The sequence below is a fragment of the Nerophis lumbriciformis genome, linkage group LG33 (genome assembly GCF_033978685.3).
Source record: "Nerophis lumbriciformis linkage group LG33, RoL_Nlum_v2.1, whole genome shotgun sequence".
Lineage (NCBI taxonomy): Eukaryota > Metazoa > Chordata > Actinopteri > Syngnathiformes > Syngnathidae > Nerophis > Nerophis lumbriciformis.
The window spans coordinates 23,316,088-23,335,000 of NC_084580.2; the positions used below are offsets into that span (position 1 = coordinate 23,316,088).

General features: G+C 40.7%; 2 protein-coding genes and 1 pseudogene across 2 annotated transcripts in view; 1 reads left to right on the forward strand and 2 right to left on the reverse strand.

Moving 5' to 3' along the window:
- The window catches only part of LOC133575751 (uncharacterized), a 381,675-nt gene that overhangs the window by 353,187 nt on the left and 9,575 nt on the right, over positions 1–18,913 (reverse strand). The gene's annotated exons all lie outside the window — the stretch shown is intronic.
- LOC133575700 (uncharacterized) overlaps positions 1–18,913 on the forward strand; it is a 79,407-nt pseudogene that overhangs the window by 22,926 nt on the left and 37,568 nt on the right.
- On the reverse strand, positions 2,752–10,105 carry LOC133575698 (uncharacterized). The gene is made up of 3 exons (XM_061928470.2): positions 9,863–10,105; positions 6,679–6,897; positions 2,752–3,860 (listed from the first exon to the last, which is right to left on the reverse strand). Exons 1-3 carry the CDS (start codon positions 9,975–9,977, stop codon positions 2,929–2,931), a joined length of 1,266 nt encoding a protein of 421 aa, XP_061784454.1. The 5' UTR covers positions 9,978–10,105; the 3' UTR covers positions 2,752–2,928.

The following is an 18,913-nucleotide window of genomic DNA, read 5'->3' on the forward strand; positions in this document are numbered from 1 at the left end:
CAAAATAAGATTTAAGAAATATTTTTTATAAACATCACATCTTTCATAAACATCTTTCTGCTGCAGACTGATGGACACGAAGCCGAACAAGTCATTTGAGCTTCAGCAGTGCAATGTTGGAAACAAACACTTTTTTTACTGTGTTCTCATCTACCGCCTGGTCCTGCTCCTTTATTTGTAGATGAATTTATGGATTTGATGTCATCTATTGTTAAACTGGAGAGTGCATTAAAGGGGAACATTATCACCAGACCTATGTAAGCGTCAATATATACCTTGATGTTGCAGAAAAAAGACCATATATTTTTTAACCGATTTCCGAACTCTAAATGGGTGAATTTTGGCGAATTAAACGCCTTTCTATTATTCGCTCTCGGAGCACGTTGTGACGTCACATTGGGAAGCAATCCGCCATTTTCTCAAACACCGAGTCAAATCAGCTCTGTTATTTTCCGTTTTTTCGACTGTTTTCCGTACCTTGGAGAAATCATGCCTCATCGGTGTGTTGTCGGAGGGTGTAACAACACGAACAGGGACGGATTCAAGTTGCACCAGTGGCCCAAAGATGCGAAAGTGGCAAGAAATTGGACGTTTGTTCCGCACACTTTACCGACGAAAGCTATGCTACGACAGAGATGGCAAGAATGTGTGGATATCCTGCGACACTCAAAGCAGATGCATTTCCAACGATAAAGTCAAAGAAATCTGCCGCCAGACCCCCATTGAATCTACCGGAGTGTGTGAGCAATTCAGGGACAAAGGCCCTTAGTAGCACGGCAAGCAATGGCGGCAGTTTGTTCCCGCAGACGAGCGAGCTAAACCCCCTGGATGTCTTGGCTCACACCGTCCCTTATGCCACCGAAGATGATCAAGAGAAGAATATCGACCCTAGCTTCCCTGGCCTGCTGACATGAGGGTATGTCTACAGAATATATTAATTGATGAAAATTGGGCTGACTGCACTCTCAAAGTGCATGTTGTTGCCAAATGTATTTCATATGCTGTAAACCTAGTTCATAGTTGTTAGTTTCCTTTAATGCCAAACAAACACATACCAATCGTTGGTTAGAAGGTGATCGCCGAATTCCTCCTCGCCTTCTCCCGTGTCGCTGGCTGTCGTGTCGTTTTCGTCAGTTTCGCTTGCATACGGTTCAAACCGATATGGCTCAATAGCTTCAGTTTCTTCTTCAATTTCGTTTTCGCTACCTGCCTCCACACTACAACCATCCGTTTCAATACATGCGTAATCTGTTGAATCGCTTAAGCCGCTGAAATCCGAGTCGGAATTCGACCTAATGTCGCTATAGTTTGCTGTTCTATGCGCCATGTTTGTTTGTGTTGGCATCACTATGTGACGTCACAGGAAAATGGACGGGTGTTTATAACGATGGTTAAAATCAGGCACTTTGAAGCTTTTTTTAGGGATATTGCGTGATGGGTCAAATTTTGAAAAAAACTTTGAAAAATAAAATAAGCCACTGGGAACTGATTTTTAATGGTTTTAACAATTCTGAAATTGTGATAATGTTCCCCTTTAAGATTTTAGTCCTGACATTCCGTGTATTGCATGGTGGGGCCCCTCAGTACATCACTGACTTGTTATGCCCCTCTCTTCAGGGCAAGGTCTTCTAAAGATACCAAAACCTCGTTTTAAAACCCGTGGAGACCTGGTATTCCAGGCTATAGCGCCCAGATCCTGGAACAATTTTCACCAGACTTTGTTGAAACTTTTAACAAACATATTAAAACTTCTCTTGTTAGTAAAGCTAATAGTAATAGTAATAGTAAAGTTATAGTAATAGTAATAGTAAAGTTAATGCACTAACTATAACTTTTAATCCACTTTTTTGATCCTTTTTATGATGTTTCCCCTGTTGTTTTAATTGAATTGTTGTTTTACTTCACCTATGTTTTGTACAGCACTTTGTGATTGTATCTGTGAAAAGCGCTTTATGAATAAAATGTACTTACTTACTTACCTGTTAAGGAAAGTATTTGATTAAATATATATACAATCCTCGATATTGGCAGCCATAGTGATTCATTTATTCAGCAGAGCAATAAAAGTTGGATCTGACAAAAAAGTAAAGACAAATGCTGTCTTCCTCGTTGATAAAACATGATAGCAACATGCATCTGCTAGCTCATGATCGCCCCCACTTCTCAGTGTGGCGAGTTGGAGTACTACAAGAGGCACTCTAATACAGTGCTTAAATCTGTATTTTTAGTCTTATTATCAAGGAATAATGAGGTCACACTTATATTAGAACATTAATGCTAAGGTTTCGTCCAGTAGTGAACGGGTGATGTCTGATGAAGATGTATCTGTGTAAGTGAACAATTGGATCCACAAGGGACAACAACCCTTTCCACAGACTACACACACACACACATCAGAAACATAAATCTCAGAAGTCTACAACAATATATTTGAAGAAGACTTTAGGATTAAAAGTGAAGATGTGAGGTGAAATAAGTACAAATGCAGCAATAAAAACAAGCAACTCCACTCACGATGGCTCTAAAGTTCAGTGATGTGTTGCTAACTTCAGCCTTTTTCTTCTTTGTTGATGTTTTGCAGTAGTTAACATCCATGATGTAACAATGCTGCTAATCTACCAGAGTTCACATTTTGTTAACAATGTTATTCATTCATACTTTTAATTGAATAATAACATCAATAAAATGCAATCGAAAAAATGTGTGATTTTATAAGACACAAATTATTTTAAATAAGATGCCCTCTCTTTAAAAAATGAGAAATTAAATTAAAATAGTAGCTACATACATAATATTCAATAAATGAACACAACTTAAAAAGTAACTACAGGACAACATATAAGACTAGAAGATGAGAAGCACTACATACAACATCAAATATACATTCATATTAAACATGCTGGGTTTTTAAACTACATTTAGCACATTTTAAATCCCTGCAGCTTCCATGACTGTTACACACTTGTGTCTACTGACCTGATACTTAAACCTGAACATCTTATCACACACAGTGCAACTAAATGGTTTCTCTCCAGTGTGTGTGCTCATGTGTGTGGTCATGTTATCTTTTCTGGAGAAACTCTTCTTACAAACAGAGCAAGCAAAAGGTTTCTCACCTGTGTGTGTTCTCATGTGTGATATCATGTCATTCTTAGTGTTGACTCGTTTAGCACAAGCTGAGCAAGCAAAAGGTTTCTCTCCAGTGTGTGTTCTCACGTGTCTTTTCATATGAGAATTTAAGGAGAATCTTTTGAGACACACTGAGCATGGAAAAGGTTTCTCTCCAGTGTGTGTTCTCATGTGTGTGGTCATGTACCGGTAATGTTTTGTGGAGAAACTCGTCTTACAAACCGAGCAAGTAAAAGGTTTCTCTCCAGTATGTGTTCTCATGTGTACTGTAAAATGATTCTTCCGTCTAAATGATTTCCCACATTCAGAGCAGTCAAAGTGTTTGTTGTTAGTGTGATGTCTCGTATCACCTTTAGACTCATTTTTACTCTCCAAAGGTTTTTGGATGTGGTCACTGTGATCAGAAGAGTCTGACATCATTCGGTCCATGTCTGACAGTGGAGCAAAGATGTTGTCTGGTTCTGACTTTATATCTTCACAATGCTCTCCATCAGCTTCTGTGATGTGTTGACTTACAAGCTCCGCCCCTCTGTTCTCCTCACTTTGACTGTGATGAAGCTGTAAGGACTGAGCTTCATCTTCATCATTAGCCTCCTCCAACCTTTGAAGCTGCTCCCACAGTTCCTCCTCTTCCTCTTTAATGTGTAGCTCCTTCTGTCCCACACTGGAGCTCCACTCCTGCTGCTTGGAGTGAATCTCTTCTTGACTCTCTGCTGACACCTGCTGGACGTCTGCAGAACATAAAACACAAATGACGTGTTACTGTATTGAAGTTTGCAGTATTCAAACTATTGACATGTGAGCTAGGCCAAATAGACAGTGATGGGCAAGCTACCTGGACAATGTAGTAAGCTAAGCTACAAGTTACTCTCAATTAAATGTAGCTAAGCTATCCTCAAAGAATTGTAGCAAGCTACACTGCAAAAGTAGCTTGCCACATCAAAGCTACATTTAATAGGATTTATATATCTATTGGCCCACATGTATAATATCAATGTTAATGTAACTGAGAGTGTAGAAATGGACCCAGTGAGGGTCCATTGCTGTTAACTATCTGTCATTTAGCTGGGAACACCTTACAACTACCTCTAGGGGTCCCCGCACTCCACAGTATGCATTCATTTATTTGTTCTTGTATTTCTACCCTTCTTGAGACACCAACAAGGAACAGTATCTTCCATATGAGGAGGTGTGAACAAGTGATGACATAAATCATGGTCCCAATACGGAAAACCATTGCATCTAATAGAGAATGTCTCATTTGCACCCCTGGTGGTGACATTTATCAAAATGAGGGTGGTCCCAAAAAGGAGGAATTTTTCAAATTGACTGTGTGTCGGTTTTAAAAGTGCTCCCCTTCTGGTCAACATATGAAATAACAAGTGTGTAAACATTTTAAGTGCTTCTCCTCTAGTCAACATATGTAATAACAAGTGTATGTAAGAAATTGAAATGTGCCCCCTTTGGCCAAAATGTATCAAAGGCATACTTGATCAACAGCCATACAGGTCGCACTGAGGGTGGCCGTATAAACAACTTTAACACCGTTACAAATATGCGCCACACTGTGAACCCACACCAAACAAGAATGACAAACACATTTCGGGAGAACAGCCGCATTGTAACACAACATAAACACAACAGAACAAATACCCAGAATCCCTTGCAGCCCTAACTCTTCCAGGCTACAATATACACCCCCGCTACCACCAAACCCCGCCTCTCCCCAACAACGCCCCCTCCACCCCCATTGCATTTTTTGGAGGTCTCAAGAAGGTCACACATACTAGAATGTGTGTGTGTGTGTGTGTGTGTGTGTGTGTGTGTGTGTGTGTGTGTGTGTGTGTGTGTGTGTGTGTATGTGTGTGTGTGTGTGTGTGTGTGTGTGTGTGTGTGTGTGTGTGTGTGTGTTGAAAAGACAAACTGGAAATTTGTGATGTATGCATGCATGTTCGAAATAAACTCAAACTCAACTCAACTAATACTTGGTCGATATTCAAGCCACAAAATACAAATGGACTATTGTTGGTGTATTTTGGATGGTTATAGAGGACCTCTCATTGGCTCCATTGCAAGTGGACTTTTATTTACATTTATGAGTTACAATTAGGGCTGGGCGATATATGGAATATAACCGATATATCGTGGGTTTGTCTCTGTGCGATATAGAAAATGACTATATGGTGATATTGGAGTATACGTTCTCACACAGTTGCTTTTAGCTGCAGGCATTACACTACATACACTCTTTCTTGTCTCTCCTTCTCACAGAGACATAAAACAAGCGCACCTTCTTACATACGTCACATACTGTCACGCGTGCAACGTCATACGCTCTCACGGAGCAGACAGGTAGCGGCATGGTAACGTTAGCTGTGGTGCTAACGGAGTGGTGCTAGTGGTAATACGAGAGAAAGAAGGTGCAAATCTGGTAACAAATGAAGGAAGAATAATTCATTCCCAAGAAAAACCGCAGGGAGTCCATCGTCTGGCGGTGGTTTGGCTTCAAGCGGGAATATGTTGAACAGACAACCGTAATATGTCAAGTATGCGGCAAAAGCGTTGCTACAGAAAGTAGCAGCACTGCTAATGTAGCATCATTTGAAAAGTCACCCGCTAGAGAATGAAGAGTGCTTGAAACTCCGCATGTCAACATCTCCGTTCAGTGCCACACCCACAAAATGTCTAAGCAACCATTTCCATATCAACTCCGTATGAAACAAATAGTCAACAACAGAAGGAGATAACGTCCGCAGGAACCTACCACATAGTGAAGGACATACACTATTTGATTTCCTATTATGCAGCTCATTTTTATTTGACACTTATTGAAATATCTTGTGTGACATCATGCACAAAAGTGCACTTTATTTGTTTTAAACTATTGTAGTGGCGTTCTGTACAAAAAGTGCACTTTAATTTAGTGTTGTTTTGATATGTCATCTTAGTGACATCATGCACAAAAGTGCACTAATAGCTTGTTTTAAAATGTCTCTGACAATCTTGCACTTTCTGTTTGGAAATGACATAAATGTTTGTGCCACTGCTTAATAACTCTTTAATAAATACACTTTTGCTAAATTGACTTAGTTGTGATTTCCCTCTCTGCATGAAAGTTTAAAAGTAGCATATATTAATGCAGTATGAAGAAGAATGTTTTAATGTAGACACATAGAATCATCATACTGCTGTGATTATATGCATCAAGTGTTCATTCAAGGCTAAGGCAAAATATCCACATATAAATGGTGTATCGTGACATGCCTAAAAATATCCACATATTAATAAAAGGCTCTAGTTAGAATGTGATTTTTTTTTTTTTAATATATCCACCATCATGTCTTTTATAATGATTGTGAACGATAGAAAAATTCCCCCCAAAAAGTGCAGTTCCCCTCTAAATTCCAGTGATTAAATTTAAGACTTTAAGTCTATGAGCATGAAGTGATGAAGCCTACTTGGATGAGAGGACAAACGTCTTCTAAGACAAAGTGAACAGTCCAGTTGTGATGGATTGAATGCCCTGAGAATAAAATGATATGTGCTTACTTGGACTGTGATGAAGCTGTGAGGACTCAGGTGGTTTGTCTTCATGCTCTTCAGTCTTCACAGAGACAACAGTCAGTGGAAACTTGCTGACATCATCCTCCTCCTGCCCTAGAAGACACTCTCCCCCCTGAGTGATCCACACTTCCTCCTCTTCCTCTTTAATGTGGGGGGGCTGTGGATCCTCCTCTTCCTCTTTAATGTGAGGGGGCTGCTGGATGTCTGTTGGGTAAATAAGTAAATAAGATAAAGAGAGAATAGAAATAGTTTTGGACTGACACTGTTAACACAATGACATTATTTGTGTTCCTTCCTGTGTTGTGTTGAAAGTGTGTAGCAAAACAACCAATAAAAACACGGGAAATACCTCCTCTTGTCCCAGCCACTAAAATGAATTCAAAAGTGAGTTAAAAAATAGACTTGGAAATTTGCTGGTGGGCAATTTCAAAAGTTTTTATGAGTACGGGGCAGCATTGATTGAGGCATTCTTAACTTTACACTCACTGATGTAAAGTGTGTAAATATTGAGATAGTCATTACCATGACTTCAACATCATGGAAATAAAAAAATATAATTCCAAAATCACTTAAAAAAACATTCATGGTATGTTTTTGTCATCATGCAGAATACTTTTTTGTGGTCATTTTGTTGGCTGGGCCAAAAGGAACTTTTACCAAAACATGTTTTACTATGTGGTGTTTTATGGAGTATCTCCATCAACAATTCCTCTTTAGGAATTGGAGACCATCTACGACACGCTGAAGGAAAGTCAGTCACCTTTATGTCCTTTTAATAAATCAAGTGTTGACTACTTTGGTTATTGAAAATAAATGTTTACTTTCACTTATTGTTGCATGTAGGTCAGAATCAGGAAGTGAAATTATAACTTTAATTAGACGTGATTACAGTATAAAATGTATATAGTGACTGTGTGAGTTTTGTGTAAACATGTTGATACAGGTTTACATCTTCTTGGGGACTGGAACACAGATATGTCCTGAAAGGATGCACCCATTTTTAAAACCTTCACTAAGCTGTGCCACCAACATTGCCTCACTTAGCTCATTAAGCAAACTACCAGGGTGAGTGAGTCCTTTTAAACCTTCATAGACCTCGTTGTTACTTCTGACCAGTCTAAGATCACCACAAGTGGAACTACTGTATGCGGCTTAAATGATCATTCCATGATTTTCTGTACCCGTAAAGAACATAGAACCGAGGCTGACGGCCACAAAACAAGCAAAGCTACAATCCTCAAGACCTAGACTAGCAAGGCTTTCACTGACAAACTGGCAAACTAACACTCGCCCCGGTACTTGCAAGTACACAGGTTTTTGGGTCAATTCCTAACCTCAGAAAAGTAGATAACTTCACAGTCAAAGTGGGTGACAATATTATAACAAACAAAAATGAGATTACCTATCTTGGCTGCATCGTAGAGACTAATCTCTCTAGTGAAAAAATGACTACTAGGGTAGAATCAACCGACACATTCTGTTCTTACTAGTGTTGGACCAAAATGTGTTGTGATACTTTTCGATAATTTTCTAAAAAAAAAATGGGACCACAGAAAAGTGCCTTATTGGCTTTATTTTAACAAAAAAATCTTAGGGTACATTAAACATATGTTTCTTATTGCAAGTCTGTCCTTAAATAAAATAGTGAACACAATAGACAACTTGTCTTTTAGTAGGAAGTAAAAAAACAAAGAATCCTAATTTAGTCGGCTGACATATGCAGTAACATATTGTGTCATTTATATTCTATTATTTTGTCAAAATTATTGAGGTCAAGTGGTAGAAAATTGATTATTAATCTACTTGTTCATTTACTGTTAATATCTGCTTATTTTCTGTTTTAACATGTTCTATCTACACTTCTGTTAAAATGTAATAATCACTTATTCTTCTGTTGTTTGAGACTGTACATTAGTTTTGGATGATACCACAAATTTGGGTATCAATCTGATACCAAGTAGTTACAGGATCATACATTGGTAGTACATATTCAAAGTCCTCATGTGTCCGGGGACATATTTCCTGAGTTTATAAACATAATATACATTTTTTTTTAAACGAAAGATGTTGTGATGCCAAAAAATATTGATGTATGAATAGAAGTCATACTTTTTAGAGGCGGTATAGTACCGAATATGAATAATGCAGCTGAGATCAGCTCCAGCACCCCCTGCAACCCCGAAAGGGACAAGCGGTAGAAAATAGATAGTTGGATAGTATCGCAGTATTATACTAATACCAGTATACCGTACAACCCTAGTTCTTACATACTAGGATCACCTGGCTGGTGGGTAGAAATACACTTAAGACTTTAACACAAGCACTCATTTAACCCCACTTTGACTACAGAGTTCATGTTTGGTACCGTGACGCCTTAAAAGCTCTGAAAAACTAACTCCAGACAGCCCAAAACAAAATGATTGGGCTTCTACTCAACCGTCCATCTCGGGCTCACCTTTCCACCAACCATTTCCTTCACGTGGGGAGGCTCTTGGTAGGTGACAGAGTACATCTTCTTGCAGTTGGTCTGGTGTACAAGATACACCACAGCACTAAAATCCTGATGTACCTGTCTGGATACTTTAAAATATATTCACCATTATAACACCAGAGGTAGTTGTACAAATCACATTCAACCCAGATTTCACTCCAAAAAAGGTTATAATTTGTTGCCTGCTATACCACCAACATGTGGATCGTCCTATCAATAGCCATAAAGGAGTGTAAATCCCTTACTTCCTTCAAAGTCACTTTGAAAATACATTTTAGGTTGTAACTGGGAATAGGAGAAGCCTTTTGTTTTTTTTAAATTGTATTTTCTAGCAGTATTTGTGTACTTTAAATGCTACGTTCTACATAGTACTGTGTTCTGTGTGAATTAAACAAATATTTCAAGTGAAACCATGTCAGGCTTTCTTGTAGCAGTGAATGTGTACCGTGATGAAAGTGTACCCTTTCCTATGCAAACTTCTCATAAGTCCGTCAATCAATCAATCACACATTGTTACAAACTGAGAGGAACATCAACCTCAAACTGTCTCGTTTTCATGAAGAATCTAAATGAAAGCATTGCATCATCCCCACAAGACAAAGCATCTTCCTATTGAAGAAAAGTGTTACTAATGAAATATAAAGTTAGTAAAGATGTGAGAGTAAGAAGTCAACAAACCTGTTCTGTGTAACACAACTTGATGTTTCTTGAAAACAGCGTCCAGTAGTTGATGTTGTCGCTCTTTTGTTGGACAAAGTTCCTCCTCGTACTTTGCTATCGTTCTTTCGCACATTTTCACACAATCACAACACTTTACACTCACATTTGATCTCTACTTAGCGATGTGTTGATAACGTCCGCGTCTCTTTGTTAGCAGCTAACAAGCTAAGCTAACTAGCAAGCTAAGCTAACTAGCACAAGACTTGATAAAGTGCGCTCAGACTAATGTATCCGGATACAAACAATGACTAACAATGTTTCATCTACTACACGACATATATGCGTACATGTATGCACTAAATACAAATAGAGAAACAATAATGGCCAGTGGCCACGTTTAGGCCTTCTCTGTCAAACGCCATTTTGCTTTTGACTCCTTCGTCTTCTTTGGATTTCCAGCAGACTAGTAGAGCATCTTAGGCCTCCACAGCTTCTTAACGTCCTGTCCTATGGTCCATACTACATTCTACAGTACAGGAGGTCTTCGTCCTGTCCTATGGTCCATACTACATTCTACAGTACAGGAGGTCTTCGTCCTGTCCTATGGTCCATACTACATTCTACAGTACAGGAGGTCGCGCTATCAACCTTTCAATGGACCTCTTCCAAGTTGGCTTCTGCGCATGTCCAATTGGTCGAGGTCAAAGTTCGTGAGGAATAAACAAAGCCTTCTTCTTCTTCTTCTTTGGTTTAATGGCGGTTGACAAGCAACCTTGTGGTGTGCATTACCGCCACCTACTGAAGTGGAGTGTGAACCGAGATGGATCCCTACGTACTCTATATTCTTTTATTTAACCCAGTCTTTTTTAAATATGTATATAATGTTTTATAACCTATGTGTTCTGAGTGCAATCCTAAAATATCTTCCACTACTAACCTAACCTTCTATTTCGCTAACTTATTTCCCAGTATTTGCCTTTCTCTATTGTATTTGCTACAATGTATTAAAACACTTTCTATGTGATGACAACAGTCACACAGTCCTGTATTATGTTTCCTATCAACTATTTAGATATGTATGTCCTAATCTCATTCTAGTAATAATGTCTTCTTCCTTCCTATTTCTATTCCTCCTCTCATTACACCTACTCTCCTCTGGACTTTGTAATACTCTCTACCTTTTCTTTCCTTATTCCAATCATCTTTTTATTGTCTTCTATCTTAATGATGTTCTTCACTTCTTCTTTACTGTGGTTCATCTCCATGTTTACTTCTGTTTTAGTGCTTGTTTGTTTTGTGTATCTATCTGCTAATTCATTGCCCACAACTCCTACATGAGCAGGTACCAGAGAAATGTTACCACACTTTCCTGCTTTATTTATTCTGCAGATTGCCTGAACTATTTCATCAACTAAATCTTGTCTTGTTTCTCATGCTATGTTTTTTATGCTCATCAATGCACTGCTGGAGTCCGAGCACACGACTGCTTTCCTTGCTTTATTTTCCTCTATCCAATGAACTGCCATATAAATTGCGACCAATTCCCCCGTAAAAACAGATAACTTATCACTGATTCTTTTATTTAATACTATGTTTCCTTGTGGGATAACTGCTGCAGCTCCTACTTTATTATTTATAGTTTTTGATGCATCTGTATATATTATGATGTTGTCTAAAAACGTTTCCTCAATCCATTGGTCTACCTGGTAACTATCAATCAATCAATCAATCAATGTTTATTTATATAGCCCTAAATCACAAGTGTCTCAAAGGGCTGCACAAGCCACAACGACATCCTCGGTATAGCCCACATAAGGGCAAGGAAAAACTCTCCCCAGTGGGACGTCGATGTGAATGACTATGAGAAACCTTGGAGAGGACCGCATATGTGGGTAACCCCCCCCTCTAGGGAGACCGAATGCAATGGATGTCGAGTGGGTCTAACATAATATTGTGAGATTCCATTCCATAGTGGATCCAGCATAACAGTAAGAGTCCAGTCCACAGTGGGGTCAGCAGGAAACCATCCCGAGCGGAGACGGGTCAGCAGCGCAGAGATGTTCCCAACCAATATACAGGCGAGCGGTCCACCCCGGGTCCCGACCCCGGACAGCCAGCACCCCATCCATGGCCACCGGATCTGTGTGTCTTCCCCTCCACAAGGGATAGGGGGGAGCAGAGGAGAAAAGAAAAGAAACGGCAGATCAACTGGTCTAAAAAAGGGGGGCTATTCAAAGGCTAGAGTATACAAATGAGTTTTGAGATGGGACTTAAATGTTTCTACTGAGGTAGCATCTCTAACTGTTACCGGGAGGGCATTCCATAGTGCTGGAGCCCGAATAGAAAACGCTCTACAGCCCGCAGACTTTTTTTGGGCTCTGGGAATCACTAATAAGCCGGAGTTCTTTGAACGCAGATTTCTTGCCGGGACATATGGTACAACACAATCGGTAAGATAGGCTGGAGCTAGACCGTGTAGTATTTTATACGTAAGTAGTAAAACCTTAAAGTCGCATCTTAAGTGCACAGGAAGCCAGTGCAGGTGAGCCAGTATAGGCGTAATATGATCAAACTTTCTTGTTCTTGTCAAAAGTCTAGCAGCCGCATTTTGTACCAACTGTAATCTTTTAATGCTAGACATAGGGAGACCCGAAAATAATACGTTACATTAGTCGAGACGAGACGTAACGAACGCATGAATAATGATCTCAGCGTCGCTAGTGGACAAAATGGAACGAATTTTAGCGATATTACGGAGATGAAAGAAGGCCGTTTTAGTAACACTCTTAATGTGTGACTCAAAGGAGAGAGTTGGGTGGAAGATAATACCCAGATTCTTTACTGAGTCGCTTTGTGTAATTGTTTGGTTGTCAAATGTTAAGGTGGTATTATTAAATAAATGTCGGTGTTTAGCAGGACCGATAATCAGCATTTCCGTTTTCTTAGTGTTGAGTTGCAAGAAGTTAGCGGACATCCATTGTTTAATTTCATTAAGACACGCCTCCAGCTGACTACAATCCAGCGTGTTGGTCAGCTTTAGGGGCATGTAGAGTTGGGTGTCATCAGCATAGCAATGAAAGCTAACACCGTATTTGCGTATGATGTCGCCTAGCGGCAGCATGTAAATACTAAACTAATTAAATTTCTATTATTTAATAATTGCATATTTACCTTTGGGTTGTCATACATCCACGGTGGTATTGCAGGGATTGGTACTGTAGGCTAACATTAATATTGTCAATTTGAGCTTTATTACACATGTCTCCTATTGTCCACCCCACACTATTCATTTTTTTCTTCTCTTTTTCTTGGCAGTTTAGTAACACTTGGTGAGTTGGATGTCCTTGCTTGGACCCTTTTAAGTTTGCCCAATAAACACATATTTAAAAAGACTGGGTTAAATAAAAGAATAGAGTAGGGATCCACCTCGGTCCACACTCCATTTCAGTAGGTAGCGGTAATGCACACCACAAGGTTGCTTGTCAACCGCCATTAAACCAAAGAAGAAGAAGAAGACGTAGTGTACGCGCATGCGTGGACCGATCGGGTGATACAGCAAGATGGCGTCTGACGGAGAAGGCCTAAACGCGGGCATTATATTTCTGTATTCTTACATATATGTTGTTTAATAGAGTACACACGGTTAATAATTGTTTGTAGCAGGATACATTAGTCTGAGCGCACTTTGACACTTCTCCTGTTTGATAGCGTCACTTAAGGTAGCTTGCAGCTAGTTTAGCTGGCTAGTTAGCTTAGCTTGTTAGCTGCTAACAAAGAGACGCGGAAGTTATTTAAACATCGCTAAGTAGGGAACTAATGTGAGTGTAAAGTGTTGTGATTGTGTGAAAATGTGCGAAAGAACGATAGCAAAGTATGAGGAGGAACTTTGTCCGACAAAAGAGGAGAAGGAGCCACAACATCAACTACTGGATGTTTATTATAAGAAACATCATCAAGTTGTGTTACACAGAACAGGTTTGTTTACTTCTTACTCTCACATCTTTACTAACTTTATATTTCATTAGTAACACTATTCTTAAATATATTGTGTATAAGAAGGTTGGCTGTTTTGTGAGGATGATGTACGTGTCCAGATCTACTCTCTATTTACTCCAAGGAAAAAAACTAGCCGGCAGCGGCCAATTTTTACAATTGGTCGCCAAACTACGGCACGCGGGCCGAACGCGGTACCCCGGCGTCCAAAATCCGGCCCGGGGATTTTTTTTAATTTTTTTGGACATGTTGGGCATCCCAGGACTCGGGTGCGACTGCGGGACGTGTGGGACTCTAACCTGGGTGTGATTTTTCATATTTTTCCGGACTTTTGCCCACTTTTCCAACTTTTCTTCCCCACTCACAGTGCGACTTTGCTGGGTGCGTTTTGGGCATGTGGAGGGCACCTCGGACACCCAGTACAGTCGTGATCAAAAGTTTACATACACTTGTAAAGAACATCATGTCATGGCTGTCTTGAGTTTCCAATCATTTCTACAACTCTTATTTTTTTGTGATATCAATCAATCAATCTTTATTTATATAGCCCTAAATCACAAGTGTCTCAAAGGGCTGCACAAGCCACAACGACATCCTCGGTACAAAGCCCACATACGGGCAAGGAAAAACTCACCCCAGTGGGACGTCGATGTGAATGACTATGAGAAACCTTGGAGAGGACCGCATATGTGGGTAACCCCCCCCCTCTAGGGGAGACCGAAAGCAATGGATGTCGAGTGGGTCTGACATAATATTGTGAGAGTCCAGTCCATAGTGGATCCAACATAATAGTAAGAGTCCAGTCCATAGTGGGGCCAGCAGGACACCATCCCGAGCGGAGACGGGTCAGCAGCGCAGAGATGTTCCCAGCCGATGCACAGGCGAGCGGTCCACCCCGGGTCCCGACTCTGGACAGCCAGCACTTCATCCATGGCCACCGGACCTGTGCCCCCCCCCCCCCCCCCTCAAGGAAAAGGGGAGCAGAGGAGAAAAGAAAAGAAACGGCAGATCAACTGGTCTAACAGGGGGGCTATTTAAAGGCTAGAGTATACAAATGAGTTTTAAGATGGGACTTAAATGCTTCTACTGAGGTAGCATATCTAATTGTTACCGGGAGGGCATTCCATAGTACTGGAGCCCGAATAGAAAACGCTCTATAGCCCGCAGACTTTTTTTGGGCTCTGGGAATCACTAATAAGCCGGAGTTCTTTGAACGCAGATTTCTTGCCGGGACATATGGTACAATGCAATCGACAAGATAGGACGGAGCTAGACCGTGTAGTATTTTATACGTAAGTAGTAAAACCTTAAAGTCACATCTTAAAACTTTAAGATGTGACTTTAATGCATGTGGAGGTGCCCCCCACATGCATTATATGCATGTGGGGGGCACCTCGGACATCCAGTACAGTCGTGATCAAAAGTGGACATACACTTGTAAAGGACATCATGTCATGGCTGTCTTGAGTTTCCAATCATTTCTACAACTCTTATTTTTTTGTGATATAGTGATTGGAGCACATACTTGTTGGTCACATAAAACATTCATGAAGTTTGCTTCTTTTATGAATTTATTATGGGTCTACTGAAAATGTGAGCAAATCTGCTGGGTCAAAAGTATATTTACAGCAACGTTTTATGCCGTATATATACAGCAATGATGGTAGGCGTGGTGTTCCTGGGATTAAAGGCCTCACCTTTTTTTCCTCCTAAACATATTGCTGGGTATTGTGGCCAAGCAGCTCAATGTTTGTTTCATCTGACATCACATGGACAAAGATAAGACCTTCTGGAGTAAAGTTCTGTGGTCAGATGAAACAAAAATGGAGCTGTTTGGCCACAATACCCAGCAATATGTTTGAAGGATATAAGGCGAGGCCCTTAATCCCAGGAACACCATTCCCACCGTCAAGCATGGTGGTGGTAGTATTATGCTCTGTGTCTGTTTTGCTGCCAATGGAACTGGTGCTTTAAATGGGACAATGAAAAAGGAGGATTACTTCCAAATTCTTCAGGACAAGCTAAAATCATCAGCCCGGAGGTTGGGTCTTGGGCGCAGTTGGGTGTTCCAACAGGACAATGACCCCAAACACACCTCAAAAGTGGTAAAGGAATGGCTAAATCAGGTTAGAATTAAGGTTTTAGAATGGCCTTCCCAAAGTCCTGAATTAAACGTGTGGACAATGCTGAAGAAACAAGTCCATGTCAGAAAACCAACAAATTTAGCTAACCTGCACCAATTTTGTCAAGAGGAGTGGTCAAAAATTCAAGCAGAAGCTTGTGGATGGCTACCAAAAGTGCCTTATTGCAGGTAAACTTGCCAAGGGACATGTAAGCAAATATTAACATTGCTGTATAAGAGTAGTATAAAGTATTGGAAACTCAAGACAGCCATGACATGATGTTCTTTAGAAGTGTATGTAAACTTTTGATCACGACTGTATATACGTCTGGTACTTGCAACTGTGTGGTTGTCGTTGTTCAGTCGAAATTAACTACCCGTAAAAAATAGTTACCTATCCCAGTCCATTTGTAGAATAAACTTAAATCGATGCTTGTGCATATTCAGTAAAAAAACATAGCATAAATAAATATAAGCAGCAATAAAAATATACTTTAAAATGCTTCTACACATTCTATTAAAGGCACAGATAACGAGGGGTTATCATTACCATTCGGGCGGAAGGCTTGGTACACCCTGGACATGTCGCCACCTCATCACAGGGCCAACACAGATAGACAGACAACATTCACACTCACATTCTCACACTAGGGCCAAGTTAGTGTTGCCAATCAACCTATCCCCAGGTGCATGTCTTTGGAGGTGGGAGGAAGCCGGAGTACCCGGAGGGAACCCACGCAGTCAGGGGGAGAACATGCAAACTCCACACAGAAATATCCCGAGCCCAGGACCGAAGCCAGGACCTTCGTATTGTGAGGCACAGATACCAGTGTTTCCATATATAGGATTGGTACCTAACAGAACTACACCTAGGATTGGTTATCTGTATAATAAAACCATTCTCGGGCCCCTGCAGTCTACATATAAACTTAAACATCAGTTTTCTCAGGGTGGCGTGGAAGGTGTTTATCCCTAAATCACAAAAAAGCTTGCTGGCACTACTACTCCTGGCCTTTCTGAGCAGGATCAGTCATTATATGCAACCTGGAGTTTGTGCAAGTTCTCTTTCTTGAACCTCACCCAGAGGGGTGCTGTGTACATAGGGGTGCAGTAAGCTCTAAACAAGTACACCTTCGCTTCATCAGAGCAGTAATGACATTTTCTCACCAGCATATTGGCTTGGACATACAGCAGTCTAATCATGTCAGCATCATCCTCCATCTTGTCATTGATGATGTGGTCTAAGTATTTGACATTGTTGCACACAGACAGGGTTTGACCAGACAAATAGAAACCTGGGAAATTATGATGTTTATCCTCCTTGGTCCTACATATCATTACTATACTCTTTGTGGCATCATACTCTTTGTCAAACTTGACTCCATAGTCTGAGCATATGTTAAGAAGCTGGGAGATATAATGGCCAAATCATCAGCGTACATAAAGTGGTTGATTAAGGTGTTCCCCATGATGGACCCTGTTCTGCATTCTCCCACTTGACAGATCATCCATAGACAGGCTAAATAGGCCTAGTGATAGAAGCCCACCCTGCTGTACCCCATTGGCAACTCTAAAGGGAGAGGATAAACTACTCCCCCCATTTTACCTGCATCGTCTGCCTGTCGTACCAATATGCCAAAATATACCCAGAACACCCCTATGCTTCAGATTGGTGAAGAGTTTGAGATGGTTGACTCTGTCAAATGCCTTAGATGCATCAATAAACCCTACCAACATTGTAGAGCCCTTCACTCTGTGTTTTTCTACTGCTTCTTGTAAAGCATAAACACACAAGTCAGTGCTGTACTTGCTCTTAAAGCCAAACTGGTTGTCTGCGGTGCAAATAAGATCCCAACTCTGTATATGATCACACTTTCCAGTACTTTAGATAGCATGCTGGCTCGGGCGATAGGTTGATAATTGTCCATAGTCCCTACCTCACCAGCCTTGTCTTTAAAGGGGAACATTATCACAATTTCAGAAGGGTTAAAACCATTAAAAATCAGTTCCCAGTGGCTTAATTTATTTTCCAAAGTTTTTTTCAAAATTTAACCCATCACGCAATATCCCTAAAAAAAGCTTCAAAGTGCCTGATTTTAACCATCGTTATAAACACCCGTCCATTTTCCTGTGACGTCACATAGTGATGCCAACACAAACAAACATGGCGGAAAGAACAGCAAGCTATAGCGACATTAGCTCGGATTCAGACTCGGATTTCAGCGGCTTAAGCGATTCAACAGATTACGCATGTATTGAAACGGATGGTTGTAGTGTGGAGGCAGGTAGCGAAAACGAAATTGAAGAAGAAACTGAAGCTATTGAGCCATATCGGTTTGAACCGTATGCAAGCGAAACCGACGAAAACGACACGACAGCCAGCGACACGGGAGAAAGCGAGGACGAATTCGGCGATCGCCTTCTAACCAACGATTGGTATGTGTTTGTTTGGCATTAAAGGAAACTAACAACTATGAACTAGGTTTACAGCATATGAAATACATTTGGCAACATCATGCACTTTGACAGTGCAGACAGCCCAATTTTCATCTATTAATATATTATGTAGACATACCCTCATGTCAGCAGGCCAGGGAAGCTAGGGTCGATATTCTTCTCTTGATCATCTTCGGTGGCATAAGGGACGGTGTGAGCCAAGACATCCAGGGGGTTTAGCTCGCTCGTCTGCGGGAACAAACTGCCGCCATTGCTTGCCGTGCTACCGAGGTCCTTTGTCCCTGAATTGCTCACACACTCCGGCAGATTCAATGGGGGTCTGTCGGCAGATTTCTTTGACTTTATGGTTGGAAATGCATCTGCTTTGAGTGTCGCAGGATATCCACACATTCTTGCCATCTCTGTCGTAGCATAGCTTTCGTCGGTAAAGTGTGCGGAACAGACGTCCAATTTCTTGCCACTTTCGCATCTTTGGGCCACTGGTGCCACTTGAATCC

What these genes read in the sequence shown, in the direction of transcription:
- LOC133575698 (XM_061928470.2), bottom strand. Translation starts at nt 9,977, where the DNA reads ATGTGCGAAAGAACGATAGCAAAGTACGAGGAGGAACTTTGTCCAACA. An exon ending in AGTTGTGTTACACAGAACAG is followed by an intron (nt 6,898 to 9,862) that starts GTTTGTTGACTT and finishes TTTACCCAACAG; the next exon opens with ACATCCAGCAGCCCCCTCAC. An exon ending in ACAGCTTCATCACAGTCCAA is followed by an intron (nt 3,861 to 6,678) that starts GTAAGCACATAT and finishes TATGTTCTGCAG; the next exon opens with ACGTCCAGCAGGTGTCAGCA.